At 39.0% G+C, this 20131-nt stretch overlaps 1 protein-coding gene across 1 annotated transcript; it reads right to left on the bottom strand.

Annotated features, from left to right (window-relative positions):
• Positions 1 to 8569: 8569 nt before the first annotated feature.
• On the bottom strand, positions 8570 to 14492 carry LOC115792296 (LIM/homeobox protein Lhx1-like). The gene is made up of 5 exons (XM_030746765.1): positions 13818 to 14492; positions 12864 to 13084; positions 12458 to 12732; positions 11570 to 11726; positions 8570 to 11301 (listed from the first exon to the last, which is right to left on the bottom strand). The coding sequence occupies exons 1-5, from the start codon at positions 13985 to 13987 to the stop codon at positions 10928 to 10930; spliced, it is 1197 nt and encodes a 398-aa protein (XP_030602625.1). The 5' UTR covers positions 13988 to 14492; the 3' UTR covers positions 8570 to 10927.
• Between the last annotated feature and the right edge of the window lie 5639 nt (positions 14493 to 20131).

Below are 20131 nucleotides of genomic sequence, written 5' to 3'. Positions count from 1 at the left end.
CTTTGTCTTAGTCTTCACAGGACAACTGCGACGTGCAGAACGATCTGAAGGAATTAAGTGTGCAAAAACCTCGGGACAATAACGGCTCATTCTGCAAGCAGGTTTATTTGTTTGCCATGTAGAGCAAAATCATGTTTTGTTTTTTTTTATTATTCTGAGCAATACAAAATCAGTAAATAGATGAGTCCCAAGAAAAAAGCACCAAGTTTTCCAAAGACCCAATAATAAGTGAAAATATATTAAACTAAAATGAATCACATTTTCATTAACATTAGAAGCAAGTGACACACTGATTAAAATCTTAACAAGTGAATCTGCCTTTTTTTTTTTTTTTTGGTGAATGGATGACTCCTCTGGCTCTGGAACAGGCTGAAATCAGCTCTTGGCCTTACGGATTAAGCACTGCAGTAAAAGAGAGTAGGTGGGGAACACTCATGATTCTGTCCTCTTCAACTTTAATCAAAATTACACTGACGTGCTGCAGCCCCCCTCCATGTCTTTCATAATAATAGACCGCTAAAAATTCAGAAGGCAGGCTCCACATCAATCACTCGCCAGATTTGAGTCCAATGCAATAAATATGTAAATGAGGAGAAGCCAATGTCTCGTAGCTTTGAGATCAGCACAAGGAGGGAAAAAAGGAGAAAACTGTATTAATTGCCCATGGCCAGAGGAATCCTATTACTGTGGGCATTGATTATAAAATTCTATGTGTGAATGATTTTCATGCAGAAATTGGAGTACCAAGCCTCAAGCATAAAGTGAAGAAAGAGTCAAATTTGTGAATTGGGCTAGATTGAGAAAGGGACTGAAAGGAAAGAGGAATGAGGAAAAATACTAGATCTAAGTTCAAATAAAATTTATATTTAAGGATGAGAGGGGCTCATCTCAAATTCCAATAGATGATTACTCTGTGATAGCATTTGTCTTCGTTTATTTATTTGTCTTTTCTCAGTTTTTAGGTGTTCAGCTTAAAGGCAACTGAATGGAGTGACAAAAGGGTCAATAAAAGTGTGCATGTTTTTTTGTATTATGCTCACGTTTCCAAACCAGCTGATCAGATGACATTTAAATGTGAGGAGAGACCTAAAAAAAAAAAAAAAGATAATTGGTGCAACAAATTGTGCCGATTCTGTCTAAGAACATTGTCTAATCTTGTGAAGAATAATAAAGATACTAGCTGCGGGCATCTGACCGAGCTGCTGATACCCAGCTCAAGTGTCAGGGCATAATAGAAGCTAAAGAGTCCATCTAGCCAGTGGTAGGCAGCTAATTAGCAATTGGCTCTCTGAAACATGCCTCTTCCTTTCTTTGTTTGCTTTCAGATTTGTGTTTAAAGCATACCCAATATATAAAATGCAAGTCAGATTTCCTGGACACCAGGTTCCACGAGTATTTGCTTGATTTGCTATTTTTTTGGAACACTTGTGAAAGCAGTTAAATTCCTTAGAAAGTGTACAAATTGATGCTTAGAGGTCAAATAAGCTTTCTTTCTCTCTCTTTCTTTCCCCCCCCTCTCATTGTCAGCGAGATTTAAATTGATTTGCTGGCTTCACATTCGACTTGCAAATCTTTCTCTTCATCAAGGTATTTTGTTCAGATTATAGGGATTATGTTTCCAGCATAACATTATCTGCTACAGCAAAAGGGGAAGTTTAAACATTGTCGATTTCAGTTAATTAACAGAATTCAAAGATCAATTTTAGTAAAAAAAACAAAAAACAAAAAAAAAAAAAAATTTCTGATGTATTGTGTATGTGTGACATTTTCAAACATACTTTAAGTGATAAATTTAGCTTCTCACCATTGTAAATTACATTTTGTGGCCAACTGATGTTAAGCCCGCCATGATGATTAGGATTTCTGCTGCTGCACACACAGTAAAACGGAGAGCAGAGCAGACCAGCAAAAACAGCAGCACCGTCTCTCATACTGAACTGAAATGCAATGAGAGCACATTTAAATATCTGCATCTCAGGTTTATTGACATGACGAGGGCCCTCACAATACAATATTTTCTGCTGAGGATTACATGTTATGTCAAATAGCCGTGCGTTGCTACAGAGGGATCACCAATTAAAGGTAATGTGCTGTAATTTAATAAGTACAGCTTCACTGTACTTGGCAATACTTCTACAAGTCTCAGAAAGCCTACTGCAGCTCTCTTATCTGGTGTTTTGTTTATGCTGGTGAACAGTACTGTGGTCCACAATCTTCTACAGGTGTTTAGTTGGGTGTAGCGTATGTTTCAGCTCCTAGTGAACTTTGTCAGTCAGATCACTCAGAATGACCTTGTGTGATTCTCAGTGAGCATTCTCTTTACAAACCTAGACAGTGCCAGTGAAATACACCCCCAACAGCATAACAGTGCCACCATATTACTGTTGAGTTCCAGGTTTTTGCTATAATTTCCTTATTTATCAGTGTTCACCCATATGTGTCACCTATAGAAAATTTCATTATTTGAACAAGTTTAAACCTTTAAAGAGTATTCAGTGAAATACTTGGAAATTCAAAATGTCAGTCCTAGAATATTATTGGAAGATATTATAAGATTTTTTTTCTACTACTGTGGGTGTTTTTTTTGTTTGTTTGCTTGCTTGCTTGCTTGTTTTTAAACTGCAGGAATGTCTTAAAGACAGAAAGGCTTTGATGACCTCTAATATCCTGCTTCTAAATTCAGATAAAACTGACGTCATTGTACTCAGCCCCACAAATCTCAGAAACATGGTGTCTAACCAGATACTTACTCTGGATGGCATTACCTTGGCCTCCAGTGACACTGAGAAATCTTGGAGTCATTTTTGACCAGATTATGTCCTTCAGTGCACACATTAGACAAATATGTTGGACTGCTTTCTTGCATTTGTGCAATATTTCTAAAATTAGAAACATCCTCCCTCAGAGTGATGCTGAAAAATTAGTTAATGCATTTGTTACTTCTAGGCTGGACTATTGTAATTCATTATTATCAGGCTGTCCTTAAATCTCCCTGACAAGCCTTCAGCTGATCCAAAATGCTGCAGCTAGAGTACTGACAGGGACTAGAAAGAGAGAGCAGATTTCTCCCATATTGGCTTCTCTTCATTGGCTCCCTGTTAAATCCAGAATAGAATTTAAAGGTCTTGAATAATCAGGCCCCATCTTATCTTAAGACCTCATAGCATCGTATCACCCCAATAGAGGACTTCACTCTCAGACTGCTGGCTTACTTGTGGTTCCTAGGAGTAGAATGGGAGGCAGAGCCTTCAGCTTTCAGGCCCCTTTTTCTGTGGAACCAGCTCCCAGTTTGGGTTTGGGAGACAGATTTTGAGATTTTTAAGATTAAACTTTCCTTTTTGATAAATCTCACAGTTAGGGCTGGATCCAGTGACCCCGAACCCTCCCTTAGTTACGCTGTAATAGGCCTAGGCTGCTGGGAGCTTCCCATGATTGTTCCCATGAGATTTTCTTCTTCACTCACCTCTTTTTAATCTCTGTTTATACACCACTCTGCATTTAATTATTAGTTATATTAATCTCTGGCTCTTTTCCACAGCATGTCTTTTGTCCTGTCTCCCTTCCCTCACTCCCAACCGGTCACAGCAGATGACTGCCCCTCGCTGAGCCTGGTTCTGCTGGAGGTTTCTTACTGTTAAAAGGGAGCTTTCCATCCTCACTGTGGCCAAGTGCTTGCTCATAGGGAGTTGTGTCTGGAAACTGAAAAAAAAAAGGGGAACTGGACTTCTTTAAGTTTCTTGAAGATGTTTCACCACTCATCTGAAAGGCTTCTTCAGTTCTCAAACCAGAAGGTGGAGAGGCAAAGGTATTTAAACCCGAGTGGGGGTTGTCCCCTGGAGCTGGTTGTGACCCGCTATTGTTCATGTCCATAGTCACAGGCACCAAGGTGTGAAAGAAGGTGTGGGTCACCACAATCAGTGGTTTTGGGTGAAACCAGTTTTGGACTTTGCCCCATTCTATCAAGTGACCTTTTGAGGTCACCTGAAGAAAGGTGTGAATGGGGGTTGAGGTGCCTGGGCAGGGAGCTTAGGACAGCATTGTAGACTGGGGAAAATTGGTGTCGTAGCCCATCTCCTCTGCTCAGTGATGGTCATTCATAGTGGACATAGATGGCTTTGTTTACTCCTCTTTCAACCCATCTGTCCTTCCCGGTCCAAAATGTGAACATCGGCATCCTCGAAAGAGTGCCCTTTCTCCATCAGATGCAGATGTACAGCTGAGTCTTGTCCTGTCAAGGTGGCTCTTCTATGCTGTGCCATTCATTTGTGAAGAAGTTGTTTGGTTTCTCCAATGTAGAGGTCCAAGCACTCTTCACTGCATTGCACAATATACACTATATTGCTTATCTTGTGTTGGGGAGTTTTGTTCTTGGGATGGACCAGTTTTTTCCTTAGAGTGTGACTAGGTTTGAAGTTTACTGGGATGTCATGCTTGGAGAAAATTCTTCTGAGTTTCTCTGACAAACCTGCCACATAAGGGATGACAATGTTGCTCCATTTGTCATTCTTATTCTCACTAGATTGAGTTTGACCTTCTTTCCTGTGCATCTTGGCTGATTTGATGAAAGCCCAGTTGGGATAACCACATGTTTTAAGGGCTTTCTTTACATGCATGTGTTCTTTTGGTTTCTCTTCTGCCTTAGAGGGAATGCTTTCTGCCTTGTGTTGCAGGGTCCTGATCACCCCAAGTTTGTGTTCCAGTTGGTGGTGGGAGTCAAAGAGTTGCTACTGGTCTGTATGTGTGTGGGCCTCCAGTAAACGTCAGTGCTGAGGCTTCCATCTTCCTCAATAAGCACCGCACAGTCCAGGAACGGTAACCTATTGTCCCAGATGTCCTCCCTGGTAAACCTTATGTATTTATCCATTGAGTTAATGTGATGAGTGAAGGCTTCTACTTCTTGGGTTTTGATTTTGACCCAGGTGTCATCCACATATCTGTACCAGTGGCTAGGTACCATCCCTTTGAATGAACCAAGAGCTTTACTTTCCACTTCCTCCGTGTAAAGGTTGGCTACAACAGGTGACAGTGGGGATCCCATGGCACATCCATGCTTTTGTCTGTAGAATCCATCACTGTATTTGAAATATGCTGTGGTAAGGCAGAGGTCTAAACGTGCACAAATCTGATCTGGGGTGAAGCTAGTTCTGTTTTGTAAGGAGTCGTCTTCTGGTAGTCATTTTCTGATGGTCTCCACTGCCTCAGTTGTGGGTATGCAAGTTAAAATTGAAACCACATCAAAGGACACAATGGTTTCATCTGGATTCAGTGCAAGATTATGGACCTTGTTGGTAAAGTCTTTGGAGTTTTCAATGTGATGGGGTGTGTTGCCTACAAGCGGAGATGGTGGTGAGGTTCTTGGAAATATTGTAGGTGACTGAGTTTATACTGCTGATAATGGGTCTGAGTGGGACTCCTTCTCTGTGGATCTTCGGAAGTCCATAAATGCATAGAGTAGTTTCTCCAGGGTAAAGACTGTAGTAAGTAGGGCGGTCAATGGATTGTTTCCTTTTCAAGTTGTTGTAGGCAACAGATGACTTTATTCTTGTAGTTGCTTGTAGGGTCTCATCTTAAGACCTCATAAGTATTGTTGTCACTGAGGAGTGCAGTAACTTTGGTGTGGTACTCAGTTGAATTCAGAACAACGGTGCACCTCCCCTTGTCGGCTGGTAGTATGATGATGTTTTGATCCTCACTCAGGCCAGTGAATACTGAGGTTGGATGCAGGAATTCTTACACTAGAGAGGGTAGCTGAAACTTTCATCCTAATTTCTACTGGTTCAGGTTGTGTTAGTTTGGTATTTCTTATTGCTGTTTCTGTGACCGTGATGAGATCCACTATGGGCAGCTGTTGTAGGGATATGGCAAAATTGAGTCCTTTGGCAAGCACATTCTCTTCTGGTTTAGTGACGACTCTTTCTGATAGATTCTTCACCAACTTCTCTTGGCTGTCGTTGATTGTGTTGTCTACCTGCTTGTTTGGTCTGGGTATTGACTCTGAATGGTAGGTCTTTGTTTGCAGTGTTACAGACTTGTCTTTCCTTGCCATTAATATGTTGTGCCAGCTGGACTTTGTCCACAAATTTAGATACTTATTCCAAGATGGAGGAAGGTAAGAGTGATGAGAGCTCCTGCAGGGTCTGGATGATCTTGTTTTGGAGTGCATTTATGGTGAAAGAGAACTGTCTTATCCTTCCACTCAAGAGCGCGTTCTGTGCTTTCCATAGGATCTACTCAGCTCTATGTCCCTTGACTTTGGACCGAAGGCACAAACTGGGAACCAGTCAGGACGCTATGCTGCTTATCTTGTGCTGGGAGTTTTGTCCTTGGGATGGACCAGTTTTTGTCTTAGAATGTGACTAGGTTTATCGTATCATAGGGGATTGTCTGATTGCTGGGTTTTCTCTGTATTATTGAAGGGTCTTTACCTTACACTACAAAGCACCTTGAGGTGACTGTTGTTATGATTTGGTGATATATAAATAAAATTGAATAGAACTGAATTGTTTTTTCGTTTGTTTGTTTTTTAAATTGTTATCATGCAAATCAAGCTACCACATACGGTTCTTCACCTGATGAATGGTTATGGGTAAATATGAATTTTAATAAGTGACAATAAATTAACCATTAACCCCACTAACCAGCAGCTGGCAACAATAACACTAACCATGACAAGTTGCATTTATTTAACATTTTTAATGTAAAATCTTGATGAATATTAAAAATTTAGATTTCAGCAGCTTAAGCTGAGCCCATCAATAGTTTTTGTCCTTCATGTTTGCTTACACGGTCTACCTGCTTATCTGTTCTAACAATAAACATACCCAGTTATGTCAAAGTCCACAATTCATCCATCACCATTTTTAGACTGTTTCAAGACACAAGTTGGCTGCTGCGCAGTTTCTCTCAGAAATGAAGCTGAATGTAAGTTTCTCTTTCACAGTAGATTTTGGGAAGTTGTATAGCAAAGTGAAACTGAAAACCTTGTTGTTGACTTAACTGAAGCCAACAATTAGCTCAATGTAGCGCTCTTTACCAGCTTCAGCTCCACACTTTCTCAGTGTGTTTTAAATGTTTAAGATCGGGTTGATTTTTGTTACCTGGCAAATCTAGACTTCATCTTAAAAATATACCTTTAGATACAAATAGGAGGTGGATGAGCCATGTCCATGTTTTCCTGCAGTTTATGCTTTGTGACATTGCTTGTCTTCTACACCCCTCCCCCAGTCAGCTCCACTGATCTGCTCCTTCAGTCTCCTGCTTCACTGCTCACTGATCCAATATGCAGCATTTTTTTTCTGTCCTGTTTTATGAGGCTCTCACCTTTCCCTGGCTTAAAAATAGTCACTCTGTCATTAGCCTGTTAATGTCTCAACATGTCACTTGGCCGGCATTAGAGAAGGGCTCATTGTTTATTGTCTGCACATCCAAATATGTGCTTGAAGCTCTCAAATTATCAAGGAAAATACCTAACAAATTAACACGTCCCAAAGATATTATGAAGCTCCTTTGCATAACTCAAGGAAAAATCAACATAACCTTAAACACAAAAAGTAAGGAAATTTGGTTTTGGTCGATTATTTTATTATTATTTCTTGTAACAGTGCTTCTTGGCAATAAATCTTATATCAATGGAAAGCCTGTTTATTTCCCTTTAAATGGAGCCACATTTGTAAGGAAAATGAATTTGTGGGTTGAGCAGCAGAGTTGTGTATGTGGTTGCACCCATGAACAACTTGCCAAATTTTCTCTGCCAATGCCAAACAGCTTATTCTGCTATTGACTCTAGTTTGGTGTCTTTTATTGGATTAGATTATTTAAGTCTGAAGAAACAAGACATATTGGCAATTTAGTAATTTCTTCATTTAAAAAACAGGGCCCTCAGCAGCATGTGGAAGAACCATACACAGCTACAACAGCCCGGCACCTCTTCTCATGCTAGTCACCAGCTTGCTCACACACTGCTGTGCGCTGGTATCCCATTCTTCAACTAGCATTTGTCACAAGTCAGCCAGTGTGGTTGTGTTGGTCACTCTGGCACAATCAGCACACCCAAGCTGATCCCACAGGTGTTCAGTGGGGTTGAGGTCAGGACTGCAGGCAGACCGTTCCATGCTCTCCACTCCCAAATTCTGGAGGTAGTCTCTGATTAACCCTGCTCTGTTGGGGCCAGCGTTGTCATCTCCGGTCCCAGACTGTGGAGATATGAGATTGCCACTGGTTGCAGAAACTCATCTTGATATCTCTCTGTATTGAGATTGCCTCCAATGATGACAAGCCTGATTGTCAGCACCTAGGGTACCAGAATCTCAAAACAAGAGTCAGTAGCAGAATAAAGTGTTCGACATTGCCAAGATTTGGCAAGTTTTCTTTTTTTATTGCCAAGAAGCATTATTACAACAAAGAAACAATCGACCAAACACAAATTTCCTTATTTTTTTGTGCAAAATTATTATACAGACTAATAGGAGTTGACAACTTTCCATTTAAACAGTGTGTCTTTGAAATATATATATATATATATATATATATATTTGTTAAATCTAAATTTTCAAAGGTATCGCCTTAGAATTTCATTTTGAGTCATTAATTCTCCCAATTTAGTAGAACAGTAAGTACTCAATGTCATGGTGAAAACAGTAAATTAAGGACAATGAATAGCTCTTTGCAATCAGTGTAACACATTTAGCTAAGCAAGTTTAATGTGATTGTTAGTAATGTAATGCAAGTCATGGTCTTATTGCTGATGTTATTTAGAACTTATTTCTAATCATCCAGTAGTTTTTAAGCAATTGCTTACACTTTGGCTTCTTCATCAGATTCCATAGGAGTATGTTTATTAAAGGACAAAAATATTTTAAATGCACATTTGTACCCTCAAATGATCCCCTCAAATAATCTTTTTGGTCTATTTAAAAATCATCTCAAAAGATTACATACAACTTAACAAATCCCTGTTCATTAAACATTCACAAAATCAAGAAACACTGAAATAAGAATTCCAATCATTTCCCCCCCAAAGTGATAAACAAATGACAGTCATCAATAAGACTTTTATTATACAGTGTTGTGATGTCTGTGTCATAAACCAGATAGGAAAACTCAGGTATCTCATGGGGGGAAAAAAAGACCTGTTTGTAGCCATGTGGAATACAAACATTATAAATAATGTAGCATTTTAAAGACAAAAGCAGTTTAAGTCTTGAGCTGAAAAGTTTTTTGCTCCAATAAAAGTGAACACAGATGTCCATACAACTGAAATGGCAGGATTTGTGATGTGCTTTCATTTGGCAGCAGTTTATTTGTTTTTACTATTTTATGAGGTCATAATACAAAAAATGGATGGTGACAAAATAATTACAGTAGCTACAAAAGTTTGGTTTGTTTGCATTAAATGGTTTACCCATCAGAATAAAGAGGTTTAAATAACTCAAAATTGACCCTTTGAACACTGGAGTGTTACATAAACAATTGACTCTTCTGTCCATTATTGTTCATTAGTATATATGGTGTCAGGCCAGGCTCTTATCATGTTGCAGTCAAATCATTTTCTACTCATATAAAATGTTCAGATTAAAATGGCAATATGTGGAAGGCAAACACATGCCAGCCAGCAAATTATTAATGGAAAGTTGTAGCAAAACAAAAAAACAATGTAATGTTTCCGCGGTCCTGAGAAATGTTTTTGGTCAGATGTATCATCACATTCAAAATCTGTAATTAGTGGATGGTTCAGGTGTAATACAAGAGTTCTGCACACAAAGTCACATATGGAGAATTTATAAGTGGGGGTGAAACACTGAAAGGTGGTAAAACAGATGCACTTCACATTTGAACTGTAAGGTCAATTTCACCATATACAATGCTGTGCAAATTTTAAACATCTGAATCTATGTGACATTAACAAATATATGTGAATGTTCTCAGTAATGCCATTAATGCTTTACATTTATCAGTGAACTTCATGTAAAGTGCCCTAAACAGAAAAAAAAAAAGTTTTCAAATTAATATTGAGCATGACCACATTTTCCTTTAAAAAAGCATAAATTCTTGCAGTTACACTTACCATTGTTTTTCAGGGTATTTGGTACAGAGGGTTTTTTCTTTTCTTTTCTGTCCTCCAGCCATCTTAAAGACCTTGACACAAGGTTTCTTCTTTGGATTTAGGGTGGTCTCAGCTGTTTCCGTCCCCACAGGATATCTCACATTCATAATCTGTAAGTGGATGGCTCCTGTGTAATACAAGAGTATTGTTTCCATCTCTTTGTCTTCATCTCAAACTGATTTAAATATAGTCAGATGAGGGATATCTGTGAGCCATTGCAGAAATCCTTGTCATTGAAGATAGTTATTTATGACTCCGGCTGAAAGTTTGGGCATATTTTCTTATTATTGATCAGATCACTTGTCCATCCATCCATCCATCCACCCATCCATCCATCCATCCATCCATCCATCCATCCATGCATCATCCATCCATCCATCCATCCATCCATTTTCTGAACTGCCTATCCCAGCTAATATGGAAAAAGGCAGAATACAGAATGGGCTTGTGGCCAGCTGATAGTATTGTGTGACGGATAAGGAATATAAAGATCAAATGTGCCTAAAATCTTTGCACAGTACTGTACATGGCAGAAAAGGTTTTGTAAACACTAAAATGCAACTTCAGCAGTGTTAATGTATTTGTTTATTGCTTAATCAGTGAGGCCCAGCGCTGTGAGACCTCTCAATCAGCCCAATTCACACAGATTATTCAAAAATATCCAATAAGTGGCCAATCAATAAATAACATAAAAATGAAAAGCATAAATAGGTAAACAAACAAACACATAAATAAATAAATAAATAAATAAATAGCTGATTAAAAAAAAAGAAAATCAAGGATTTGCCTTCAGACTCCGTGTGTTGTATTTCGGTCATAGCCGGATTACCAAACAGTGCCTTCGCTCATTTCTGAAGAGGGCTGTGACAGCTGGTTGGTGTATCCGTTGTCACTGAGAGAAACAGTGAAGGGTGTACTGGGGCCACACATTTCACTGGAAATGCTATGAATTGAACTTGGTCCATTGGGCTCCGGACTGGGTGAGTTCGCGGGATGATGGGATAATGTATCAGAGAAACACTGCACCTCTCCGGGACAGTGGTGACCAGGATGGTGGTGGTCCATGGCTCCTAATGGGGTGCCAGCTGGGACTGTGGAGGGCACAAAGCCCAGGTCTGCTGGAGTCTGTGCTTGGGATGGTGGTGGGCCTTGGAAGTACTCATAATTCCCTCCTGAGCCATAGTATTCACCAGGATAATCTGCACTCACATGAACATAAGGATTAGTGTATCATGCCAGTATTTAAAGGAAGAATAATGGCAGTTTTTTTTTTAATAATTTGTTCTTAAAATTTTAGAATCAAAAGAATCATTGAAACAGTTAGTATGAGATTAATTTTATTGATTATAGTGAATGCATCAGCCCAAAGAAGCATAAGTAGTTTGTACATGTAAGTTATAATTTTATTTATTTATCATATGGCAATCTTAAAATAATAAATCTTAATCAAAACATTACATATCTCACCTCCATAATAAGAGAAGTGTCCAAGCTCTCCTGGTTCCAGTCGCTCTCCTAGGCCTCTCATTCTCCTCGGGTTGCGGAAAAACACGTGTCTCCGAGCGCTTAAAGCACTCAGCTGCTTCATACGCCTCTCTTTAGATCTCCGATTTTGGAACCAAACCTTTAAGACAGCGGTTAAAAAACATGAAGCACATAAGCGGAAAAGCACGGCCAACAAAATCAGACAAAAGAAGCTGTTTAAAACGTGAGGGAACAAATCGCATTTGGGTTTTTGGATGATTATAGACCTGGTAAATATCAGAAATCGAGTCAATAACACCGCCGGATTCTTTGTAAATTGGAGTAAGGTTTTAGCTGTTGAAAAAAGACAAAAACAAGCAAATAAACAAAAAACAAAACAATAACAACAAAAAACATGCAAACGGATAGCTTATTATCGCACCAAAAATGTATACTTCTTACTTTTTTAAGTTCAAGATGAATCAGTGCCTGAATTTATTTATTTATTTATTTTTAATTAGGGGCTTTTTAAAATGCCCATGGGCAGCATGAGTCCTCTTTGGTTTTAGGGGCGCGTTGGGCGTACAGATTAAGGAAAACCCCAAAAGAGAGGCGGAGAAAAAAGAAAATCAGCAGAGGAGATATTCTATGAGGGTGTTTGAAGGAGCCACCAGCCATACTGCTTTGTTAAGTAGCCTACATCAAAGATTGTCAGGGAATTGGCAGGGTATAATTTAGGGACTTTATTCCCTGTATTATTAGTGCTTTTGGGATTGTGTAACTGTCACTTTGTATGAGCTTGGATGCGAATAATAATTAAAAAAAAACTGTTAATATGCATTATCTGCCTTTTTGTTTGTTTCTTTGCGTTTCTGTATTTGTTGCTTTTACCTGGATGACTCTCATGTTGAGACCCGTCTCCCGTGACAGCTGCTCTCTGATGTGTCTGGTGGGCTTCGGTGTGGCCGCGAAAGCCGCTTTCAGGGTCTCCAGCTGCTTGGCTTTTATGGTGGTCCGAGGCCCGCGTCGTTTTCCGACGGCGCTCTGCTCGTCGTTCTCGTTGCTGCACGCGTCTTTATCAGATAAATGCCCGTTTTCGGAGTCCTTTCCATCGTCCTGCGGGTCCTGAGAGTCCGGAGACAGACTTGGGTCGCTGCACGTAGTTACTGTTATGAGAATAAGACGATGAATAAATACTCTAAGCTAAATATTTATTTTAAAAAAGTGCATGTCAGGAATATTTTTTTAAAGTAATAATAATAATAATAATAATAATAATTTGACATTATGGGATCACCTGAAAGGAGGATTGTGTCTTTCCCGCTGTTGTTTTCGTAGTCCTCTTTGCAAACGAACTTGAATTCGTCCAGGATGTACAGCTCCTCTCCGGTGGACAGCTGTTTGTTACACATCACACAGGTGAAACAGTTCAGGTGAAACACTTTGCTCTTGGCTCTGCGGACAAGATCACTGGGTAAAATCCCCTGCGCGCACCCAGCGCACTTGGTCCCAAATCTCCTGTTCGAGAGGGAGAACCAAAGTCAAGGAAAAGTTTCAGTACAGATGTAATATATTGATTTTAACCGAGGAGAACACATTTGCACCTTTGCTTACTTGGGCCAAGTTTAGTTTAGTCGTGTCGATTTTACTGCGCAAATTTCGATTTTAATCCAGAAAATCGATTAGGAACTTGGTCACTTGTAGTCAGTTAGTTAAACCAGTATAGTCAGCTTTAGACAACTTTGGGCTATACACAAATATTAGGTGCAACGGTAGCATAACCTCCATTGTAATAATCACATGAGCGGTTATCTACTCGAAGCTGCAACTGCAATATAGAAAAAAAGGGGGGACTTGGATTTTAGAGAATTAAAAACAACGAAATCACTGTTTTTGATTTTGGAAAGACACACAACCAAAAAACCACAAAACCAACAACAAAAACGAAAAGAGAGGAGGAAAAGATAATACAATAAAATAAAATAAATAGACATGAATAGTATAGAATAGAATAGACACGAGTGTCTATCGTATAAATAAAGATGGTTAATTGGAGCCAGCAAAGTATTAACAAGCAGTTTTCAATATCTGCAAATGCTGAACGCCATGCATAGTTTTTAGGTTGCGCCGCTTAAATTTGGACGGTCAAATTAAAGTTTAACCTGTTCTTTTTTTTTAACTGTCAAAAAGAGAAGAAAAAAAAAAGACTTTTCCTTTTCAGTACTAAACCACAAAGACTTTGGATGCTTACCTGAAGAAGTCATTCTTGCAGTATAGTCTCCCTTCTCGAGAAAAACACTTCTCTGTCAAACTGCATTTGCAGTCGCAGCACTGGACACATTTGATGTGCCACGGTCTGTCCAAAACTTTGAGCAAGAACCTATCAAGAATAGGCTTTTCACAGCTGGCACACTGAAGCATTGTCTAGACTTATTCCCACTCCAGTGTGTGAGTGCGAAATAAACTCTTCCGTCTCCAACGTCCCAGTCACCGAGATATGGACTCGCTTTAGTGTATATAATCCAAAAGATCCGCTGCATCCGAATTGTTCTGATCGATTACACCGCCATCCGTGAGAGTAAAAGATTTTAAAATTTGCTGCTGTTGTTGTTCCACAGGGCAACAATCCAAATTCAGCCAACTCCTCCAAATGAAAGATCAGCTGTTGAAGTTAAATTGGTATTTCTAAAAGAAAAACAAATCACTCACTGGAGATCAGAGCGGGCCGTGAAGATGATCCGAGGTGTGCGATTTCATGAGGGAAAAGACATTAAATAAAAATAAGCTACCCATTAATATTAAAATCATTCACGGCGAAATATCCGCAGTGTTGTCTGAAGTAGAGAGGAACAACGAACAACAATCAAAGTCTATTTGTGCGCTTGGTGGAGTCATATGTTTCCCATTTTGCCTCTGATGAGCTCTCTCCGAGAGAAACGCTGTAATGAGCGCACCTAGCAGAGCTCAGCCTATTGCCTATTAACAAACCCGTGACGTCAGCTCACGGGATTAAAAAAAAAAGAGCGTTTCGTTTCACTTCAAAACATATAACTCAAGAAATAGTTATAAAAAATAAAATAAAATATGGTGCGACGATACAGGAAACACGTTTTTAAACCTAAAGATTAAAAAAGTTTCTATATCTTGAAAAATTGTTTTAAAAAAAAGACATCATCTAAAAGCAGATTTTAGGGAAGGATGATTTTTTTTTTTTTTGGTGTTGATACCAGGAACTAAAAGAGAACTATTCAAACTAAGCAAGTGTATTTAAAAATAAATTATAGTAACAAATAAAAAAAATATTAAATATTAAGGAAACTAAGGTTGTCTTCTCAATGATAGCCTTTTTTTTTTGTATCAGCCATCTTTTCTCAGTAGAATAGAGTGCTGAGAGTCAGTGATAATGTCATATAAATAAATGATTTCCTGTGGAAAAGGCCGGAGAATAAGTCTGACTGAACCAGTGGCAGCTGACAAATGATCAGCAGGTCTCTCCCTGCAGAGGGCTGTGGGGAGAGGACGTGCTGAACACAGGCTTTTCAAACAGACTGATGCTGCGGCCCGGCATTATTCTTCATTGCATTGAAATGACTAGGAGCACTAATGGTTATAATCTGTGGCGATAGGCTGCCTCTTACAGATGCTATCTCACCATGTTGGCACACTGGGGACGGAGATAGCGCATTTTCTCAGACAAACCCACAGTTCTGTTGGGTCCTGATATCCAAGGTCCCGATGCGTAAGATGAGTTCAAAAATATTTTTTGAAGATTAAAAAAAATAAATAAACTTTTTGAAAAAAGCCACACTTCAAATTTTCTCTCTCGGTGCTTTCTTCTTTTTGGAGGAAGGCCAGATCACGGCCTCATAATCTGCAAACCGTCATTTTATCAGTAATTTATCAGATTGCACTGTGTCGATTCACTATGTTACTTTCTCCACATTTTGTCTATCTCTGAACGTCATTACTTTCAAATTCTGCTTTTAACACAGTTAATGTGGATCTCAGTTATTGATAACCAGTCAGTCAAACAAAACTGTGATGGGGGGGTGGGGGGTTAATATAAATTCAGTGAAGAGCCTGTGTCCCCTCTCCACTTTTCCTCAATGCATGGAACTGAGGAGGTTAGACCTAATACTAGAACTGTGTGTCATTCTACTTTAAGCTTGCTCTTAAAGCAAACCTGACAGCACCCCACTGACCCAGGCTTTGTAATGCATAAAACAGCCTTGCAGCATGTAGTGAATCACTATCAATATTTTCAGGCTTTGGTACAATTTGACATTATTGCTTAAGTTGCAGATGTGCCTCAATTTGGAGGATTTATTTAAAATCACGAATTAATCACTTCATTCATTCATCAAGCCTTACATTTTATACAGAACTACACACAGTGATAATATTAAAACATTGCAAGTAAGATGCAGGAAGGACAATCCCTCAGTGCCACTGTAAGAATGCGTCTTCATATGAATAAAGTGGCTGAGATTTTGAAATAAAACTTAGATCTGCAATTATTATTATTAAAACAAAAATAAACACAGATTTTTCACCATAAACCTTTGATCTTAATAATGAGAGTAAGGATTATTCTGTTATTAAGTGAGTAAGTGTGCTCTCAGAAGCCTCAGTGTAATAGTGGGTGACAATAAAGGACCAGAGGGGGGCTATCTAGTATACTAAGTGCATTTGGATAAGCTGGAAGTCAGATACACGTTTCCTTAGTGAGTTTGTGTTTCTCCATGAAAGGTGTTGATTAGAAGCCTAGCCTGTCACTTGGCCCCCAGCACCACTTATACACACAAGAGGTCTCTGTGCAGCACTGGAATCTGCCAGGGTGTGCACTGTTTGTTTTGGAATGAAAAAAGCACGTCATTAGTGTTTGTTAATTGCAGCTAATTGGCCCTAACGAGATGAACAAGGCCACCCACTGGGACCACTCATACAAATAATTTGTAGAAAACAAAATTAATTACTAGATGCTAATTAAAGTCAATTAAAACTGACTAGGCAGTGGAGGAATGGGAAGTGACAGACATAAGGAAAATACTCTGCAGCACACAAGATGGGATGACACATATATCTGGCAGCTTAAACAGATCCCTAATATGAAGCAGGATGACTTTACCTCTCTGGTACCCATGCTGAATGCTGCTTAATGGTCTGCTTTGTTCAGACAGAGCAACTCCTCAGTAAATAAGTTTAAACTGATATATGGTATTGCCATTTTCAGGCTTACTTTAAAAAAACAAAATCAGAGTTGTCAGACTTACTGAAAAGTTAGATGTCCTTAGCTCAGAAGCCTAACTGAACATCTCCAGTACTCAGCTGACATTTATTAGGAGGACCTCATACACCTTTAATGGCCTGGAAGATACAATAATTGTATGTCAGTGTCAGTGTCAGTGTCAATTTTATTTATATAGCACGTTTCATTACACGTGAACTCAATGTGCTTAACATAAAATATAAAAAAAATATAAAAACCTACGTTAGTCTGCAAAGCCTTAAGGCAATAAAAACAACAAACTGAAACGTTATAAAAATAAAATAAAATACAAGTTCACACACACACAGACACACAGACACACAGACACACACACACACACACACACACACACAGACACACACGCACGCACACACACGCACACACACACTGTAATGGCAGATGACAAAGCTCTTCTAACACCCTTCTAGTTGTCCTGTGACGTTTAAGGGTTAACCCAATAGAGACGGCATAGAATCTCTTACTGTAGTATGTTATTAAAAAAGCATCTCTATTTTTTTCTATTTTTTAGTTCACCTTGATATGTTAGAACACCAGAATCCAACCATGCCACAGCTCAACCCTGAACTGGACAAACAGTTAAGAAAATGGATGGATGGATGGATGGATGGATGGATGGATATTAGACACTACCAGATCATAAAAGTATCAACACTATCATAAGCTAAATCCTGTTAACTGTTGTTAAATCTGATTCAACACCTCTTTAAAATAATTTACAGGCAGAGTGAATCTTATAACCAAAGTGAAGGAGGATTTCTTACACAGCTTTTGAATCAGACTCCATTCATTTTTGTTTTTAACTAGGCTCACCTAACAAACTGCATACATATTTATCATGATGCACTGATCTGTAAGCAGTTTAAAAAAAATCTTTATTATCCGTTTATCACCGTAACTTCTCTGTGCAGCACCTTTTCTGCTATCATCAAATTGACCTCAAATGCTTTTTTAAAAAAACACTGAGAAGTGTAGCAGCAATGCAAAATATACAACACGCAGCCTATGCATCATCAGTTATCATTACAGAGTTATCATCATCATCAGTTATCATCATCAGTCATTATTGCACACATAGGAAAATACAAGTGGCTTTATTAATATGGACCTGCAGACAACACATTCTTCAGTAAAGTTTAATTACTTTTTATTACCCATTTGAGAACAGCAGCAAAAGGTGAAAATAATGGTTCACAGCAGGAAAATTACAGCAGGAAAATCCAACAATACTGAGACTAAGGGCAAAAAAGAGGAGACAGCCAAACTGACTATCTTTGCACTGACCTGCCAAATCATATCAGCAGCTTCATCAGTCTTAAAATATGAATTATATATTCATAATTACTGATGGCTTGCCCTGAAACTACCTTCAATACATCATTTTCCATAATAACACATAGGAAGTGGTGGTGATGTCCCCAAGCTCTCAGAGAAAGAAGGCTGCATATTAAGGTAATGTAAACATTTTGAAAAAAAGAGAAATTTAAATATGGTAATGATAGATAGATCTTTGTACTTTAAAAAAAAAACTATAAAAACTCATCCTCAAGTCTGTGTAATTTGTACTGAAGGGTTTTTCTTTCACGCTCAAAACTGGAGTATCAAAAGCTGGTCAAAATCGGAGTGGTGTCGAGTACGGCAAATGTTAGGGTTCAAGCAGCGTCACATTGTTTGTATGATTGTGAGGTAGCGCAAGCAATCGCACAGATTGGGAAACCTAGGGAAGACAGAGTGATCTGCCTGAGGGGCCGTTCAGTGAGAGGGCCCAAGGGACGAAGTGCCTACGGCCCTGGTGATGATGGTGATTGATGCTGGCACAATTCAGACACCCCAGACGCTGCAGCAAATTAAAAGGCTATTTTGTAAAGTTGTAAAGGCGCACAATAGCAGAGGGGAAGCGATGAGTACGCCCTCCCCAACTCCTCTGTCATACCATCAGCTTCTGTTTGGTTTCCTTGGTGTCATCAGTCCCCCAGGGAGGAGAGCTATTACAGGCCTTTCATGCTCACTCGTACTGGATACACTTCTGATGCTCCTTGTGCACATATGGGAGTGTGTATGAGTATATGGCAAGAGTGTAAATAGCCACTCCTTGAAACTACAGTATTATCTTTTTCTGTAAAGTGGTTTATTAAATTTTGCTCATTTTCTCAATGTTTTAACAGCTATAGAGATTCTATAATTTTTGGTGTTATATTGTATGTGCACCTGTGAAGCACAGAGTAACTTGGGCATCGAAAGGCAGTACTGAAATAAAGATTACTCGCTAATTACTTCCTAACTATGAATCAGTGGAAGAAAGTCAAACATCCCTCCGGATGTTTGCTGTGAATATTTTTTTTTTATGTGAAAATGAAAGCAGCACCACTGCTAACCGTGTTGTCCATTAATTCCTTATCTGTACATGATTTACAAATCATTTATCCTTGGTTTGAATTTAATTGACCCAGCTAACCTCTGGATGCACCCGTTTCAGGGTGTGTGTCATGCCTATATCAGTGTGTGGGGGGAAAGGAGATAGACAGACTGCGTCAGGCTATAGGAAGAGCATCCTTCGGGAAGGACGACTCACATGCCAGAGGTCAAACCAGTGTCAAGTGGGGAGTGAGGCCAGCTGAGCTGCCTTGGCCCGTGCATTGTGCTCATCAATGCAGCTGCTGTCAGTTATCAGGAGTGTGGGCCAGGGGTGGGGGTGCAGGCTGCTTTGATAGAGAGGAGCGTGCTTGTGTGTAAGTCTAGGGGAAGTGGATGGGGGATTGTTGGAGCTTGAGGGCATATGGACCTACACGAGGAAAAGCTCTCTTTTCCGTGCAACACATGGCAAGTCTCTCACAAGCAGGTCACCTGCCTCACATCTCTAGGCTGCACAGGAAAAAAACATTTATTTATTTATTTTTTGTATATGTTTTACACTATTAGTTAGCTCTAAATAAAAACAAACACAATTTTTTTTTTTTTGTAAAAGTGTAAAATTGCCAACAAACTTCTGCACACTTATGATGTGGAATGGCAAATTTATTATTAAATTATCCTAGTAAAATTAGTTTAGAAATAGGTCAGAGAAAAAAAAAGATTGGATTTCTTTTAATCTAAAGTTCAGAAAATAGTGTGAAATATTTAGAACTGACACGAGTCTGGGTTAGACATGAAGCTACAGAAATGTACGATGTTAAAAATAACTTATAAAAAACACATTTTAAATGCTGAATACTATTTTGAAAACAACACTGTTGTCATCCTCACTGTTTGCTCATTGGCTATTATTATCTCCAACATGG

Source organism: Archocentrus centrarchus, chromosome 14 (assembly GCF_007364275.1).
Source record: "Archocentrus centrarchus isolate MPI-CPG fArcCen1 chromosome 14, fArcCen1, whole genome shotgun sequence".
NCBI lineage: Eukaryota > Metazoa > Chordata > Actinopteri > Cichliformes > Cichlidae > Archocentrus > Archocentrus centrarchus.
The sequence above is the reverse complement of the archived record's forward strand: the minus strand, read 5'-3'. Positions and strand labels throughout refer to the sequence as shown.

Coding starts and splice junctions, on each gene's coding strand:
- LOC115792296 (XM_030746765.1), bottom strand. CDS start 13,987: ATGCTTCAGTGTGCCAGCTGTGAAAAGCCTATTCTTGATAGGTTCTTG. Junction 11,727..12,457: donor TCAACATGAGAGTCATCCAG/GTAAAAGCAACA, acceptor GCTGTCTTAAAG/GTTTGGTTCCAAAATCGGAG. Junction 11,302..11,569: donor ACACTTCTCTTATTATGGAG/GTGAGATATGTA, acceptor ATGTGAGTGCAG/ATTATCCTGGTGAATACTAT.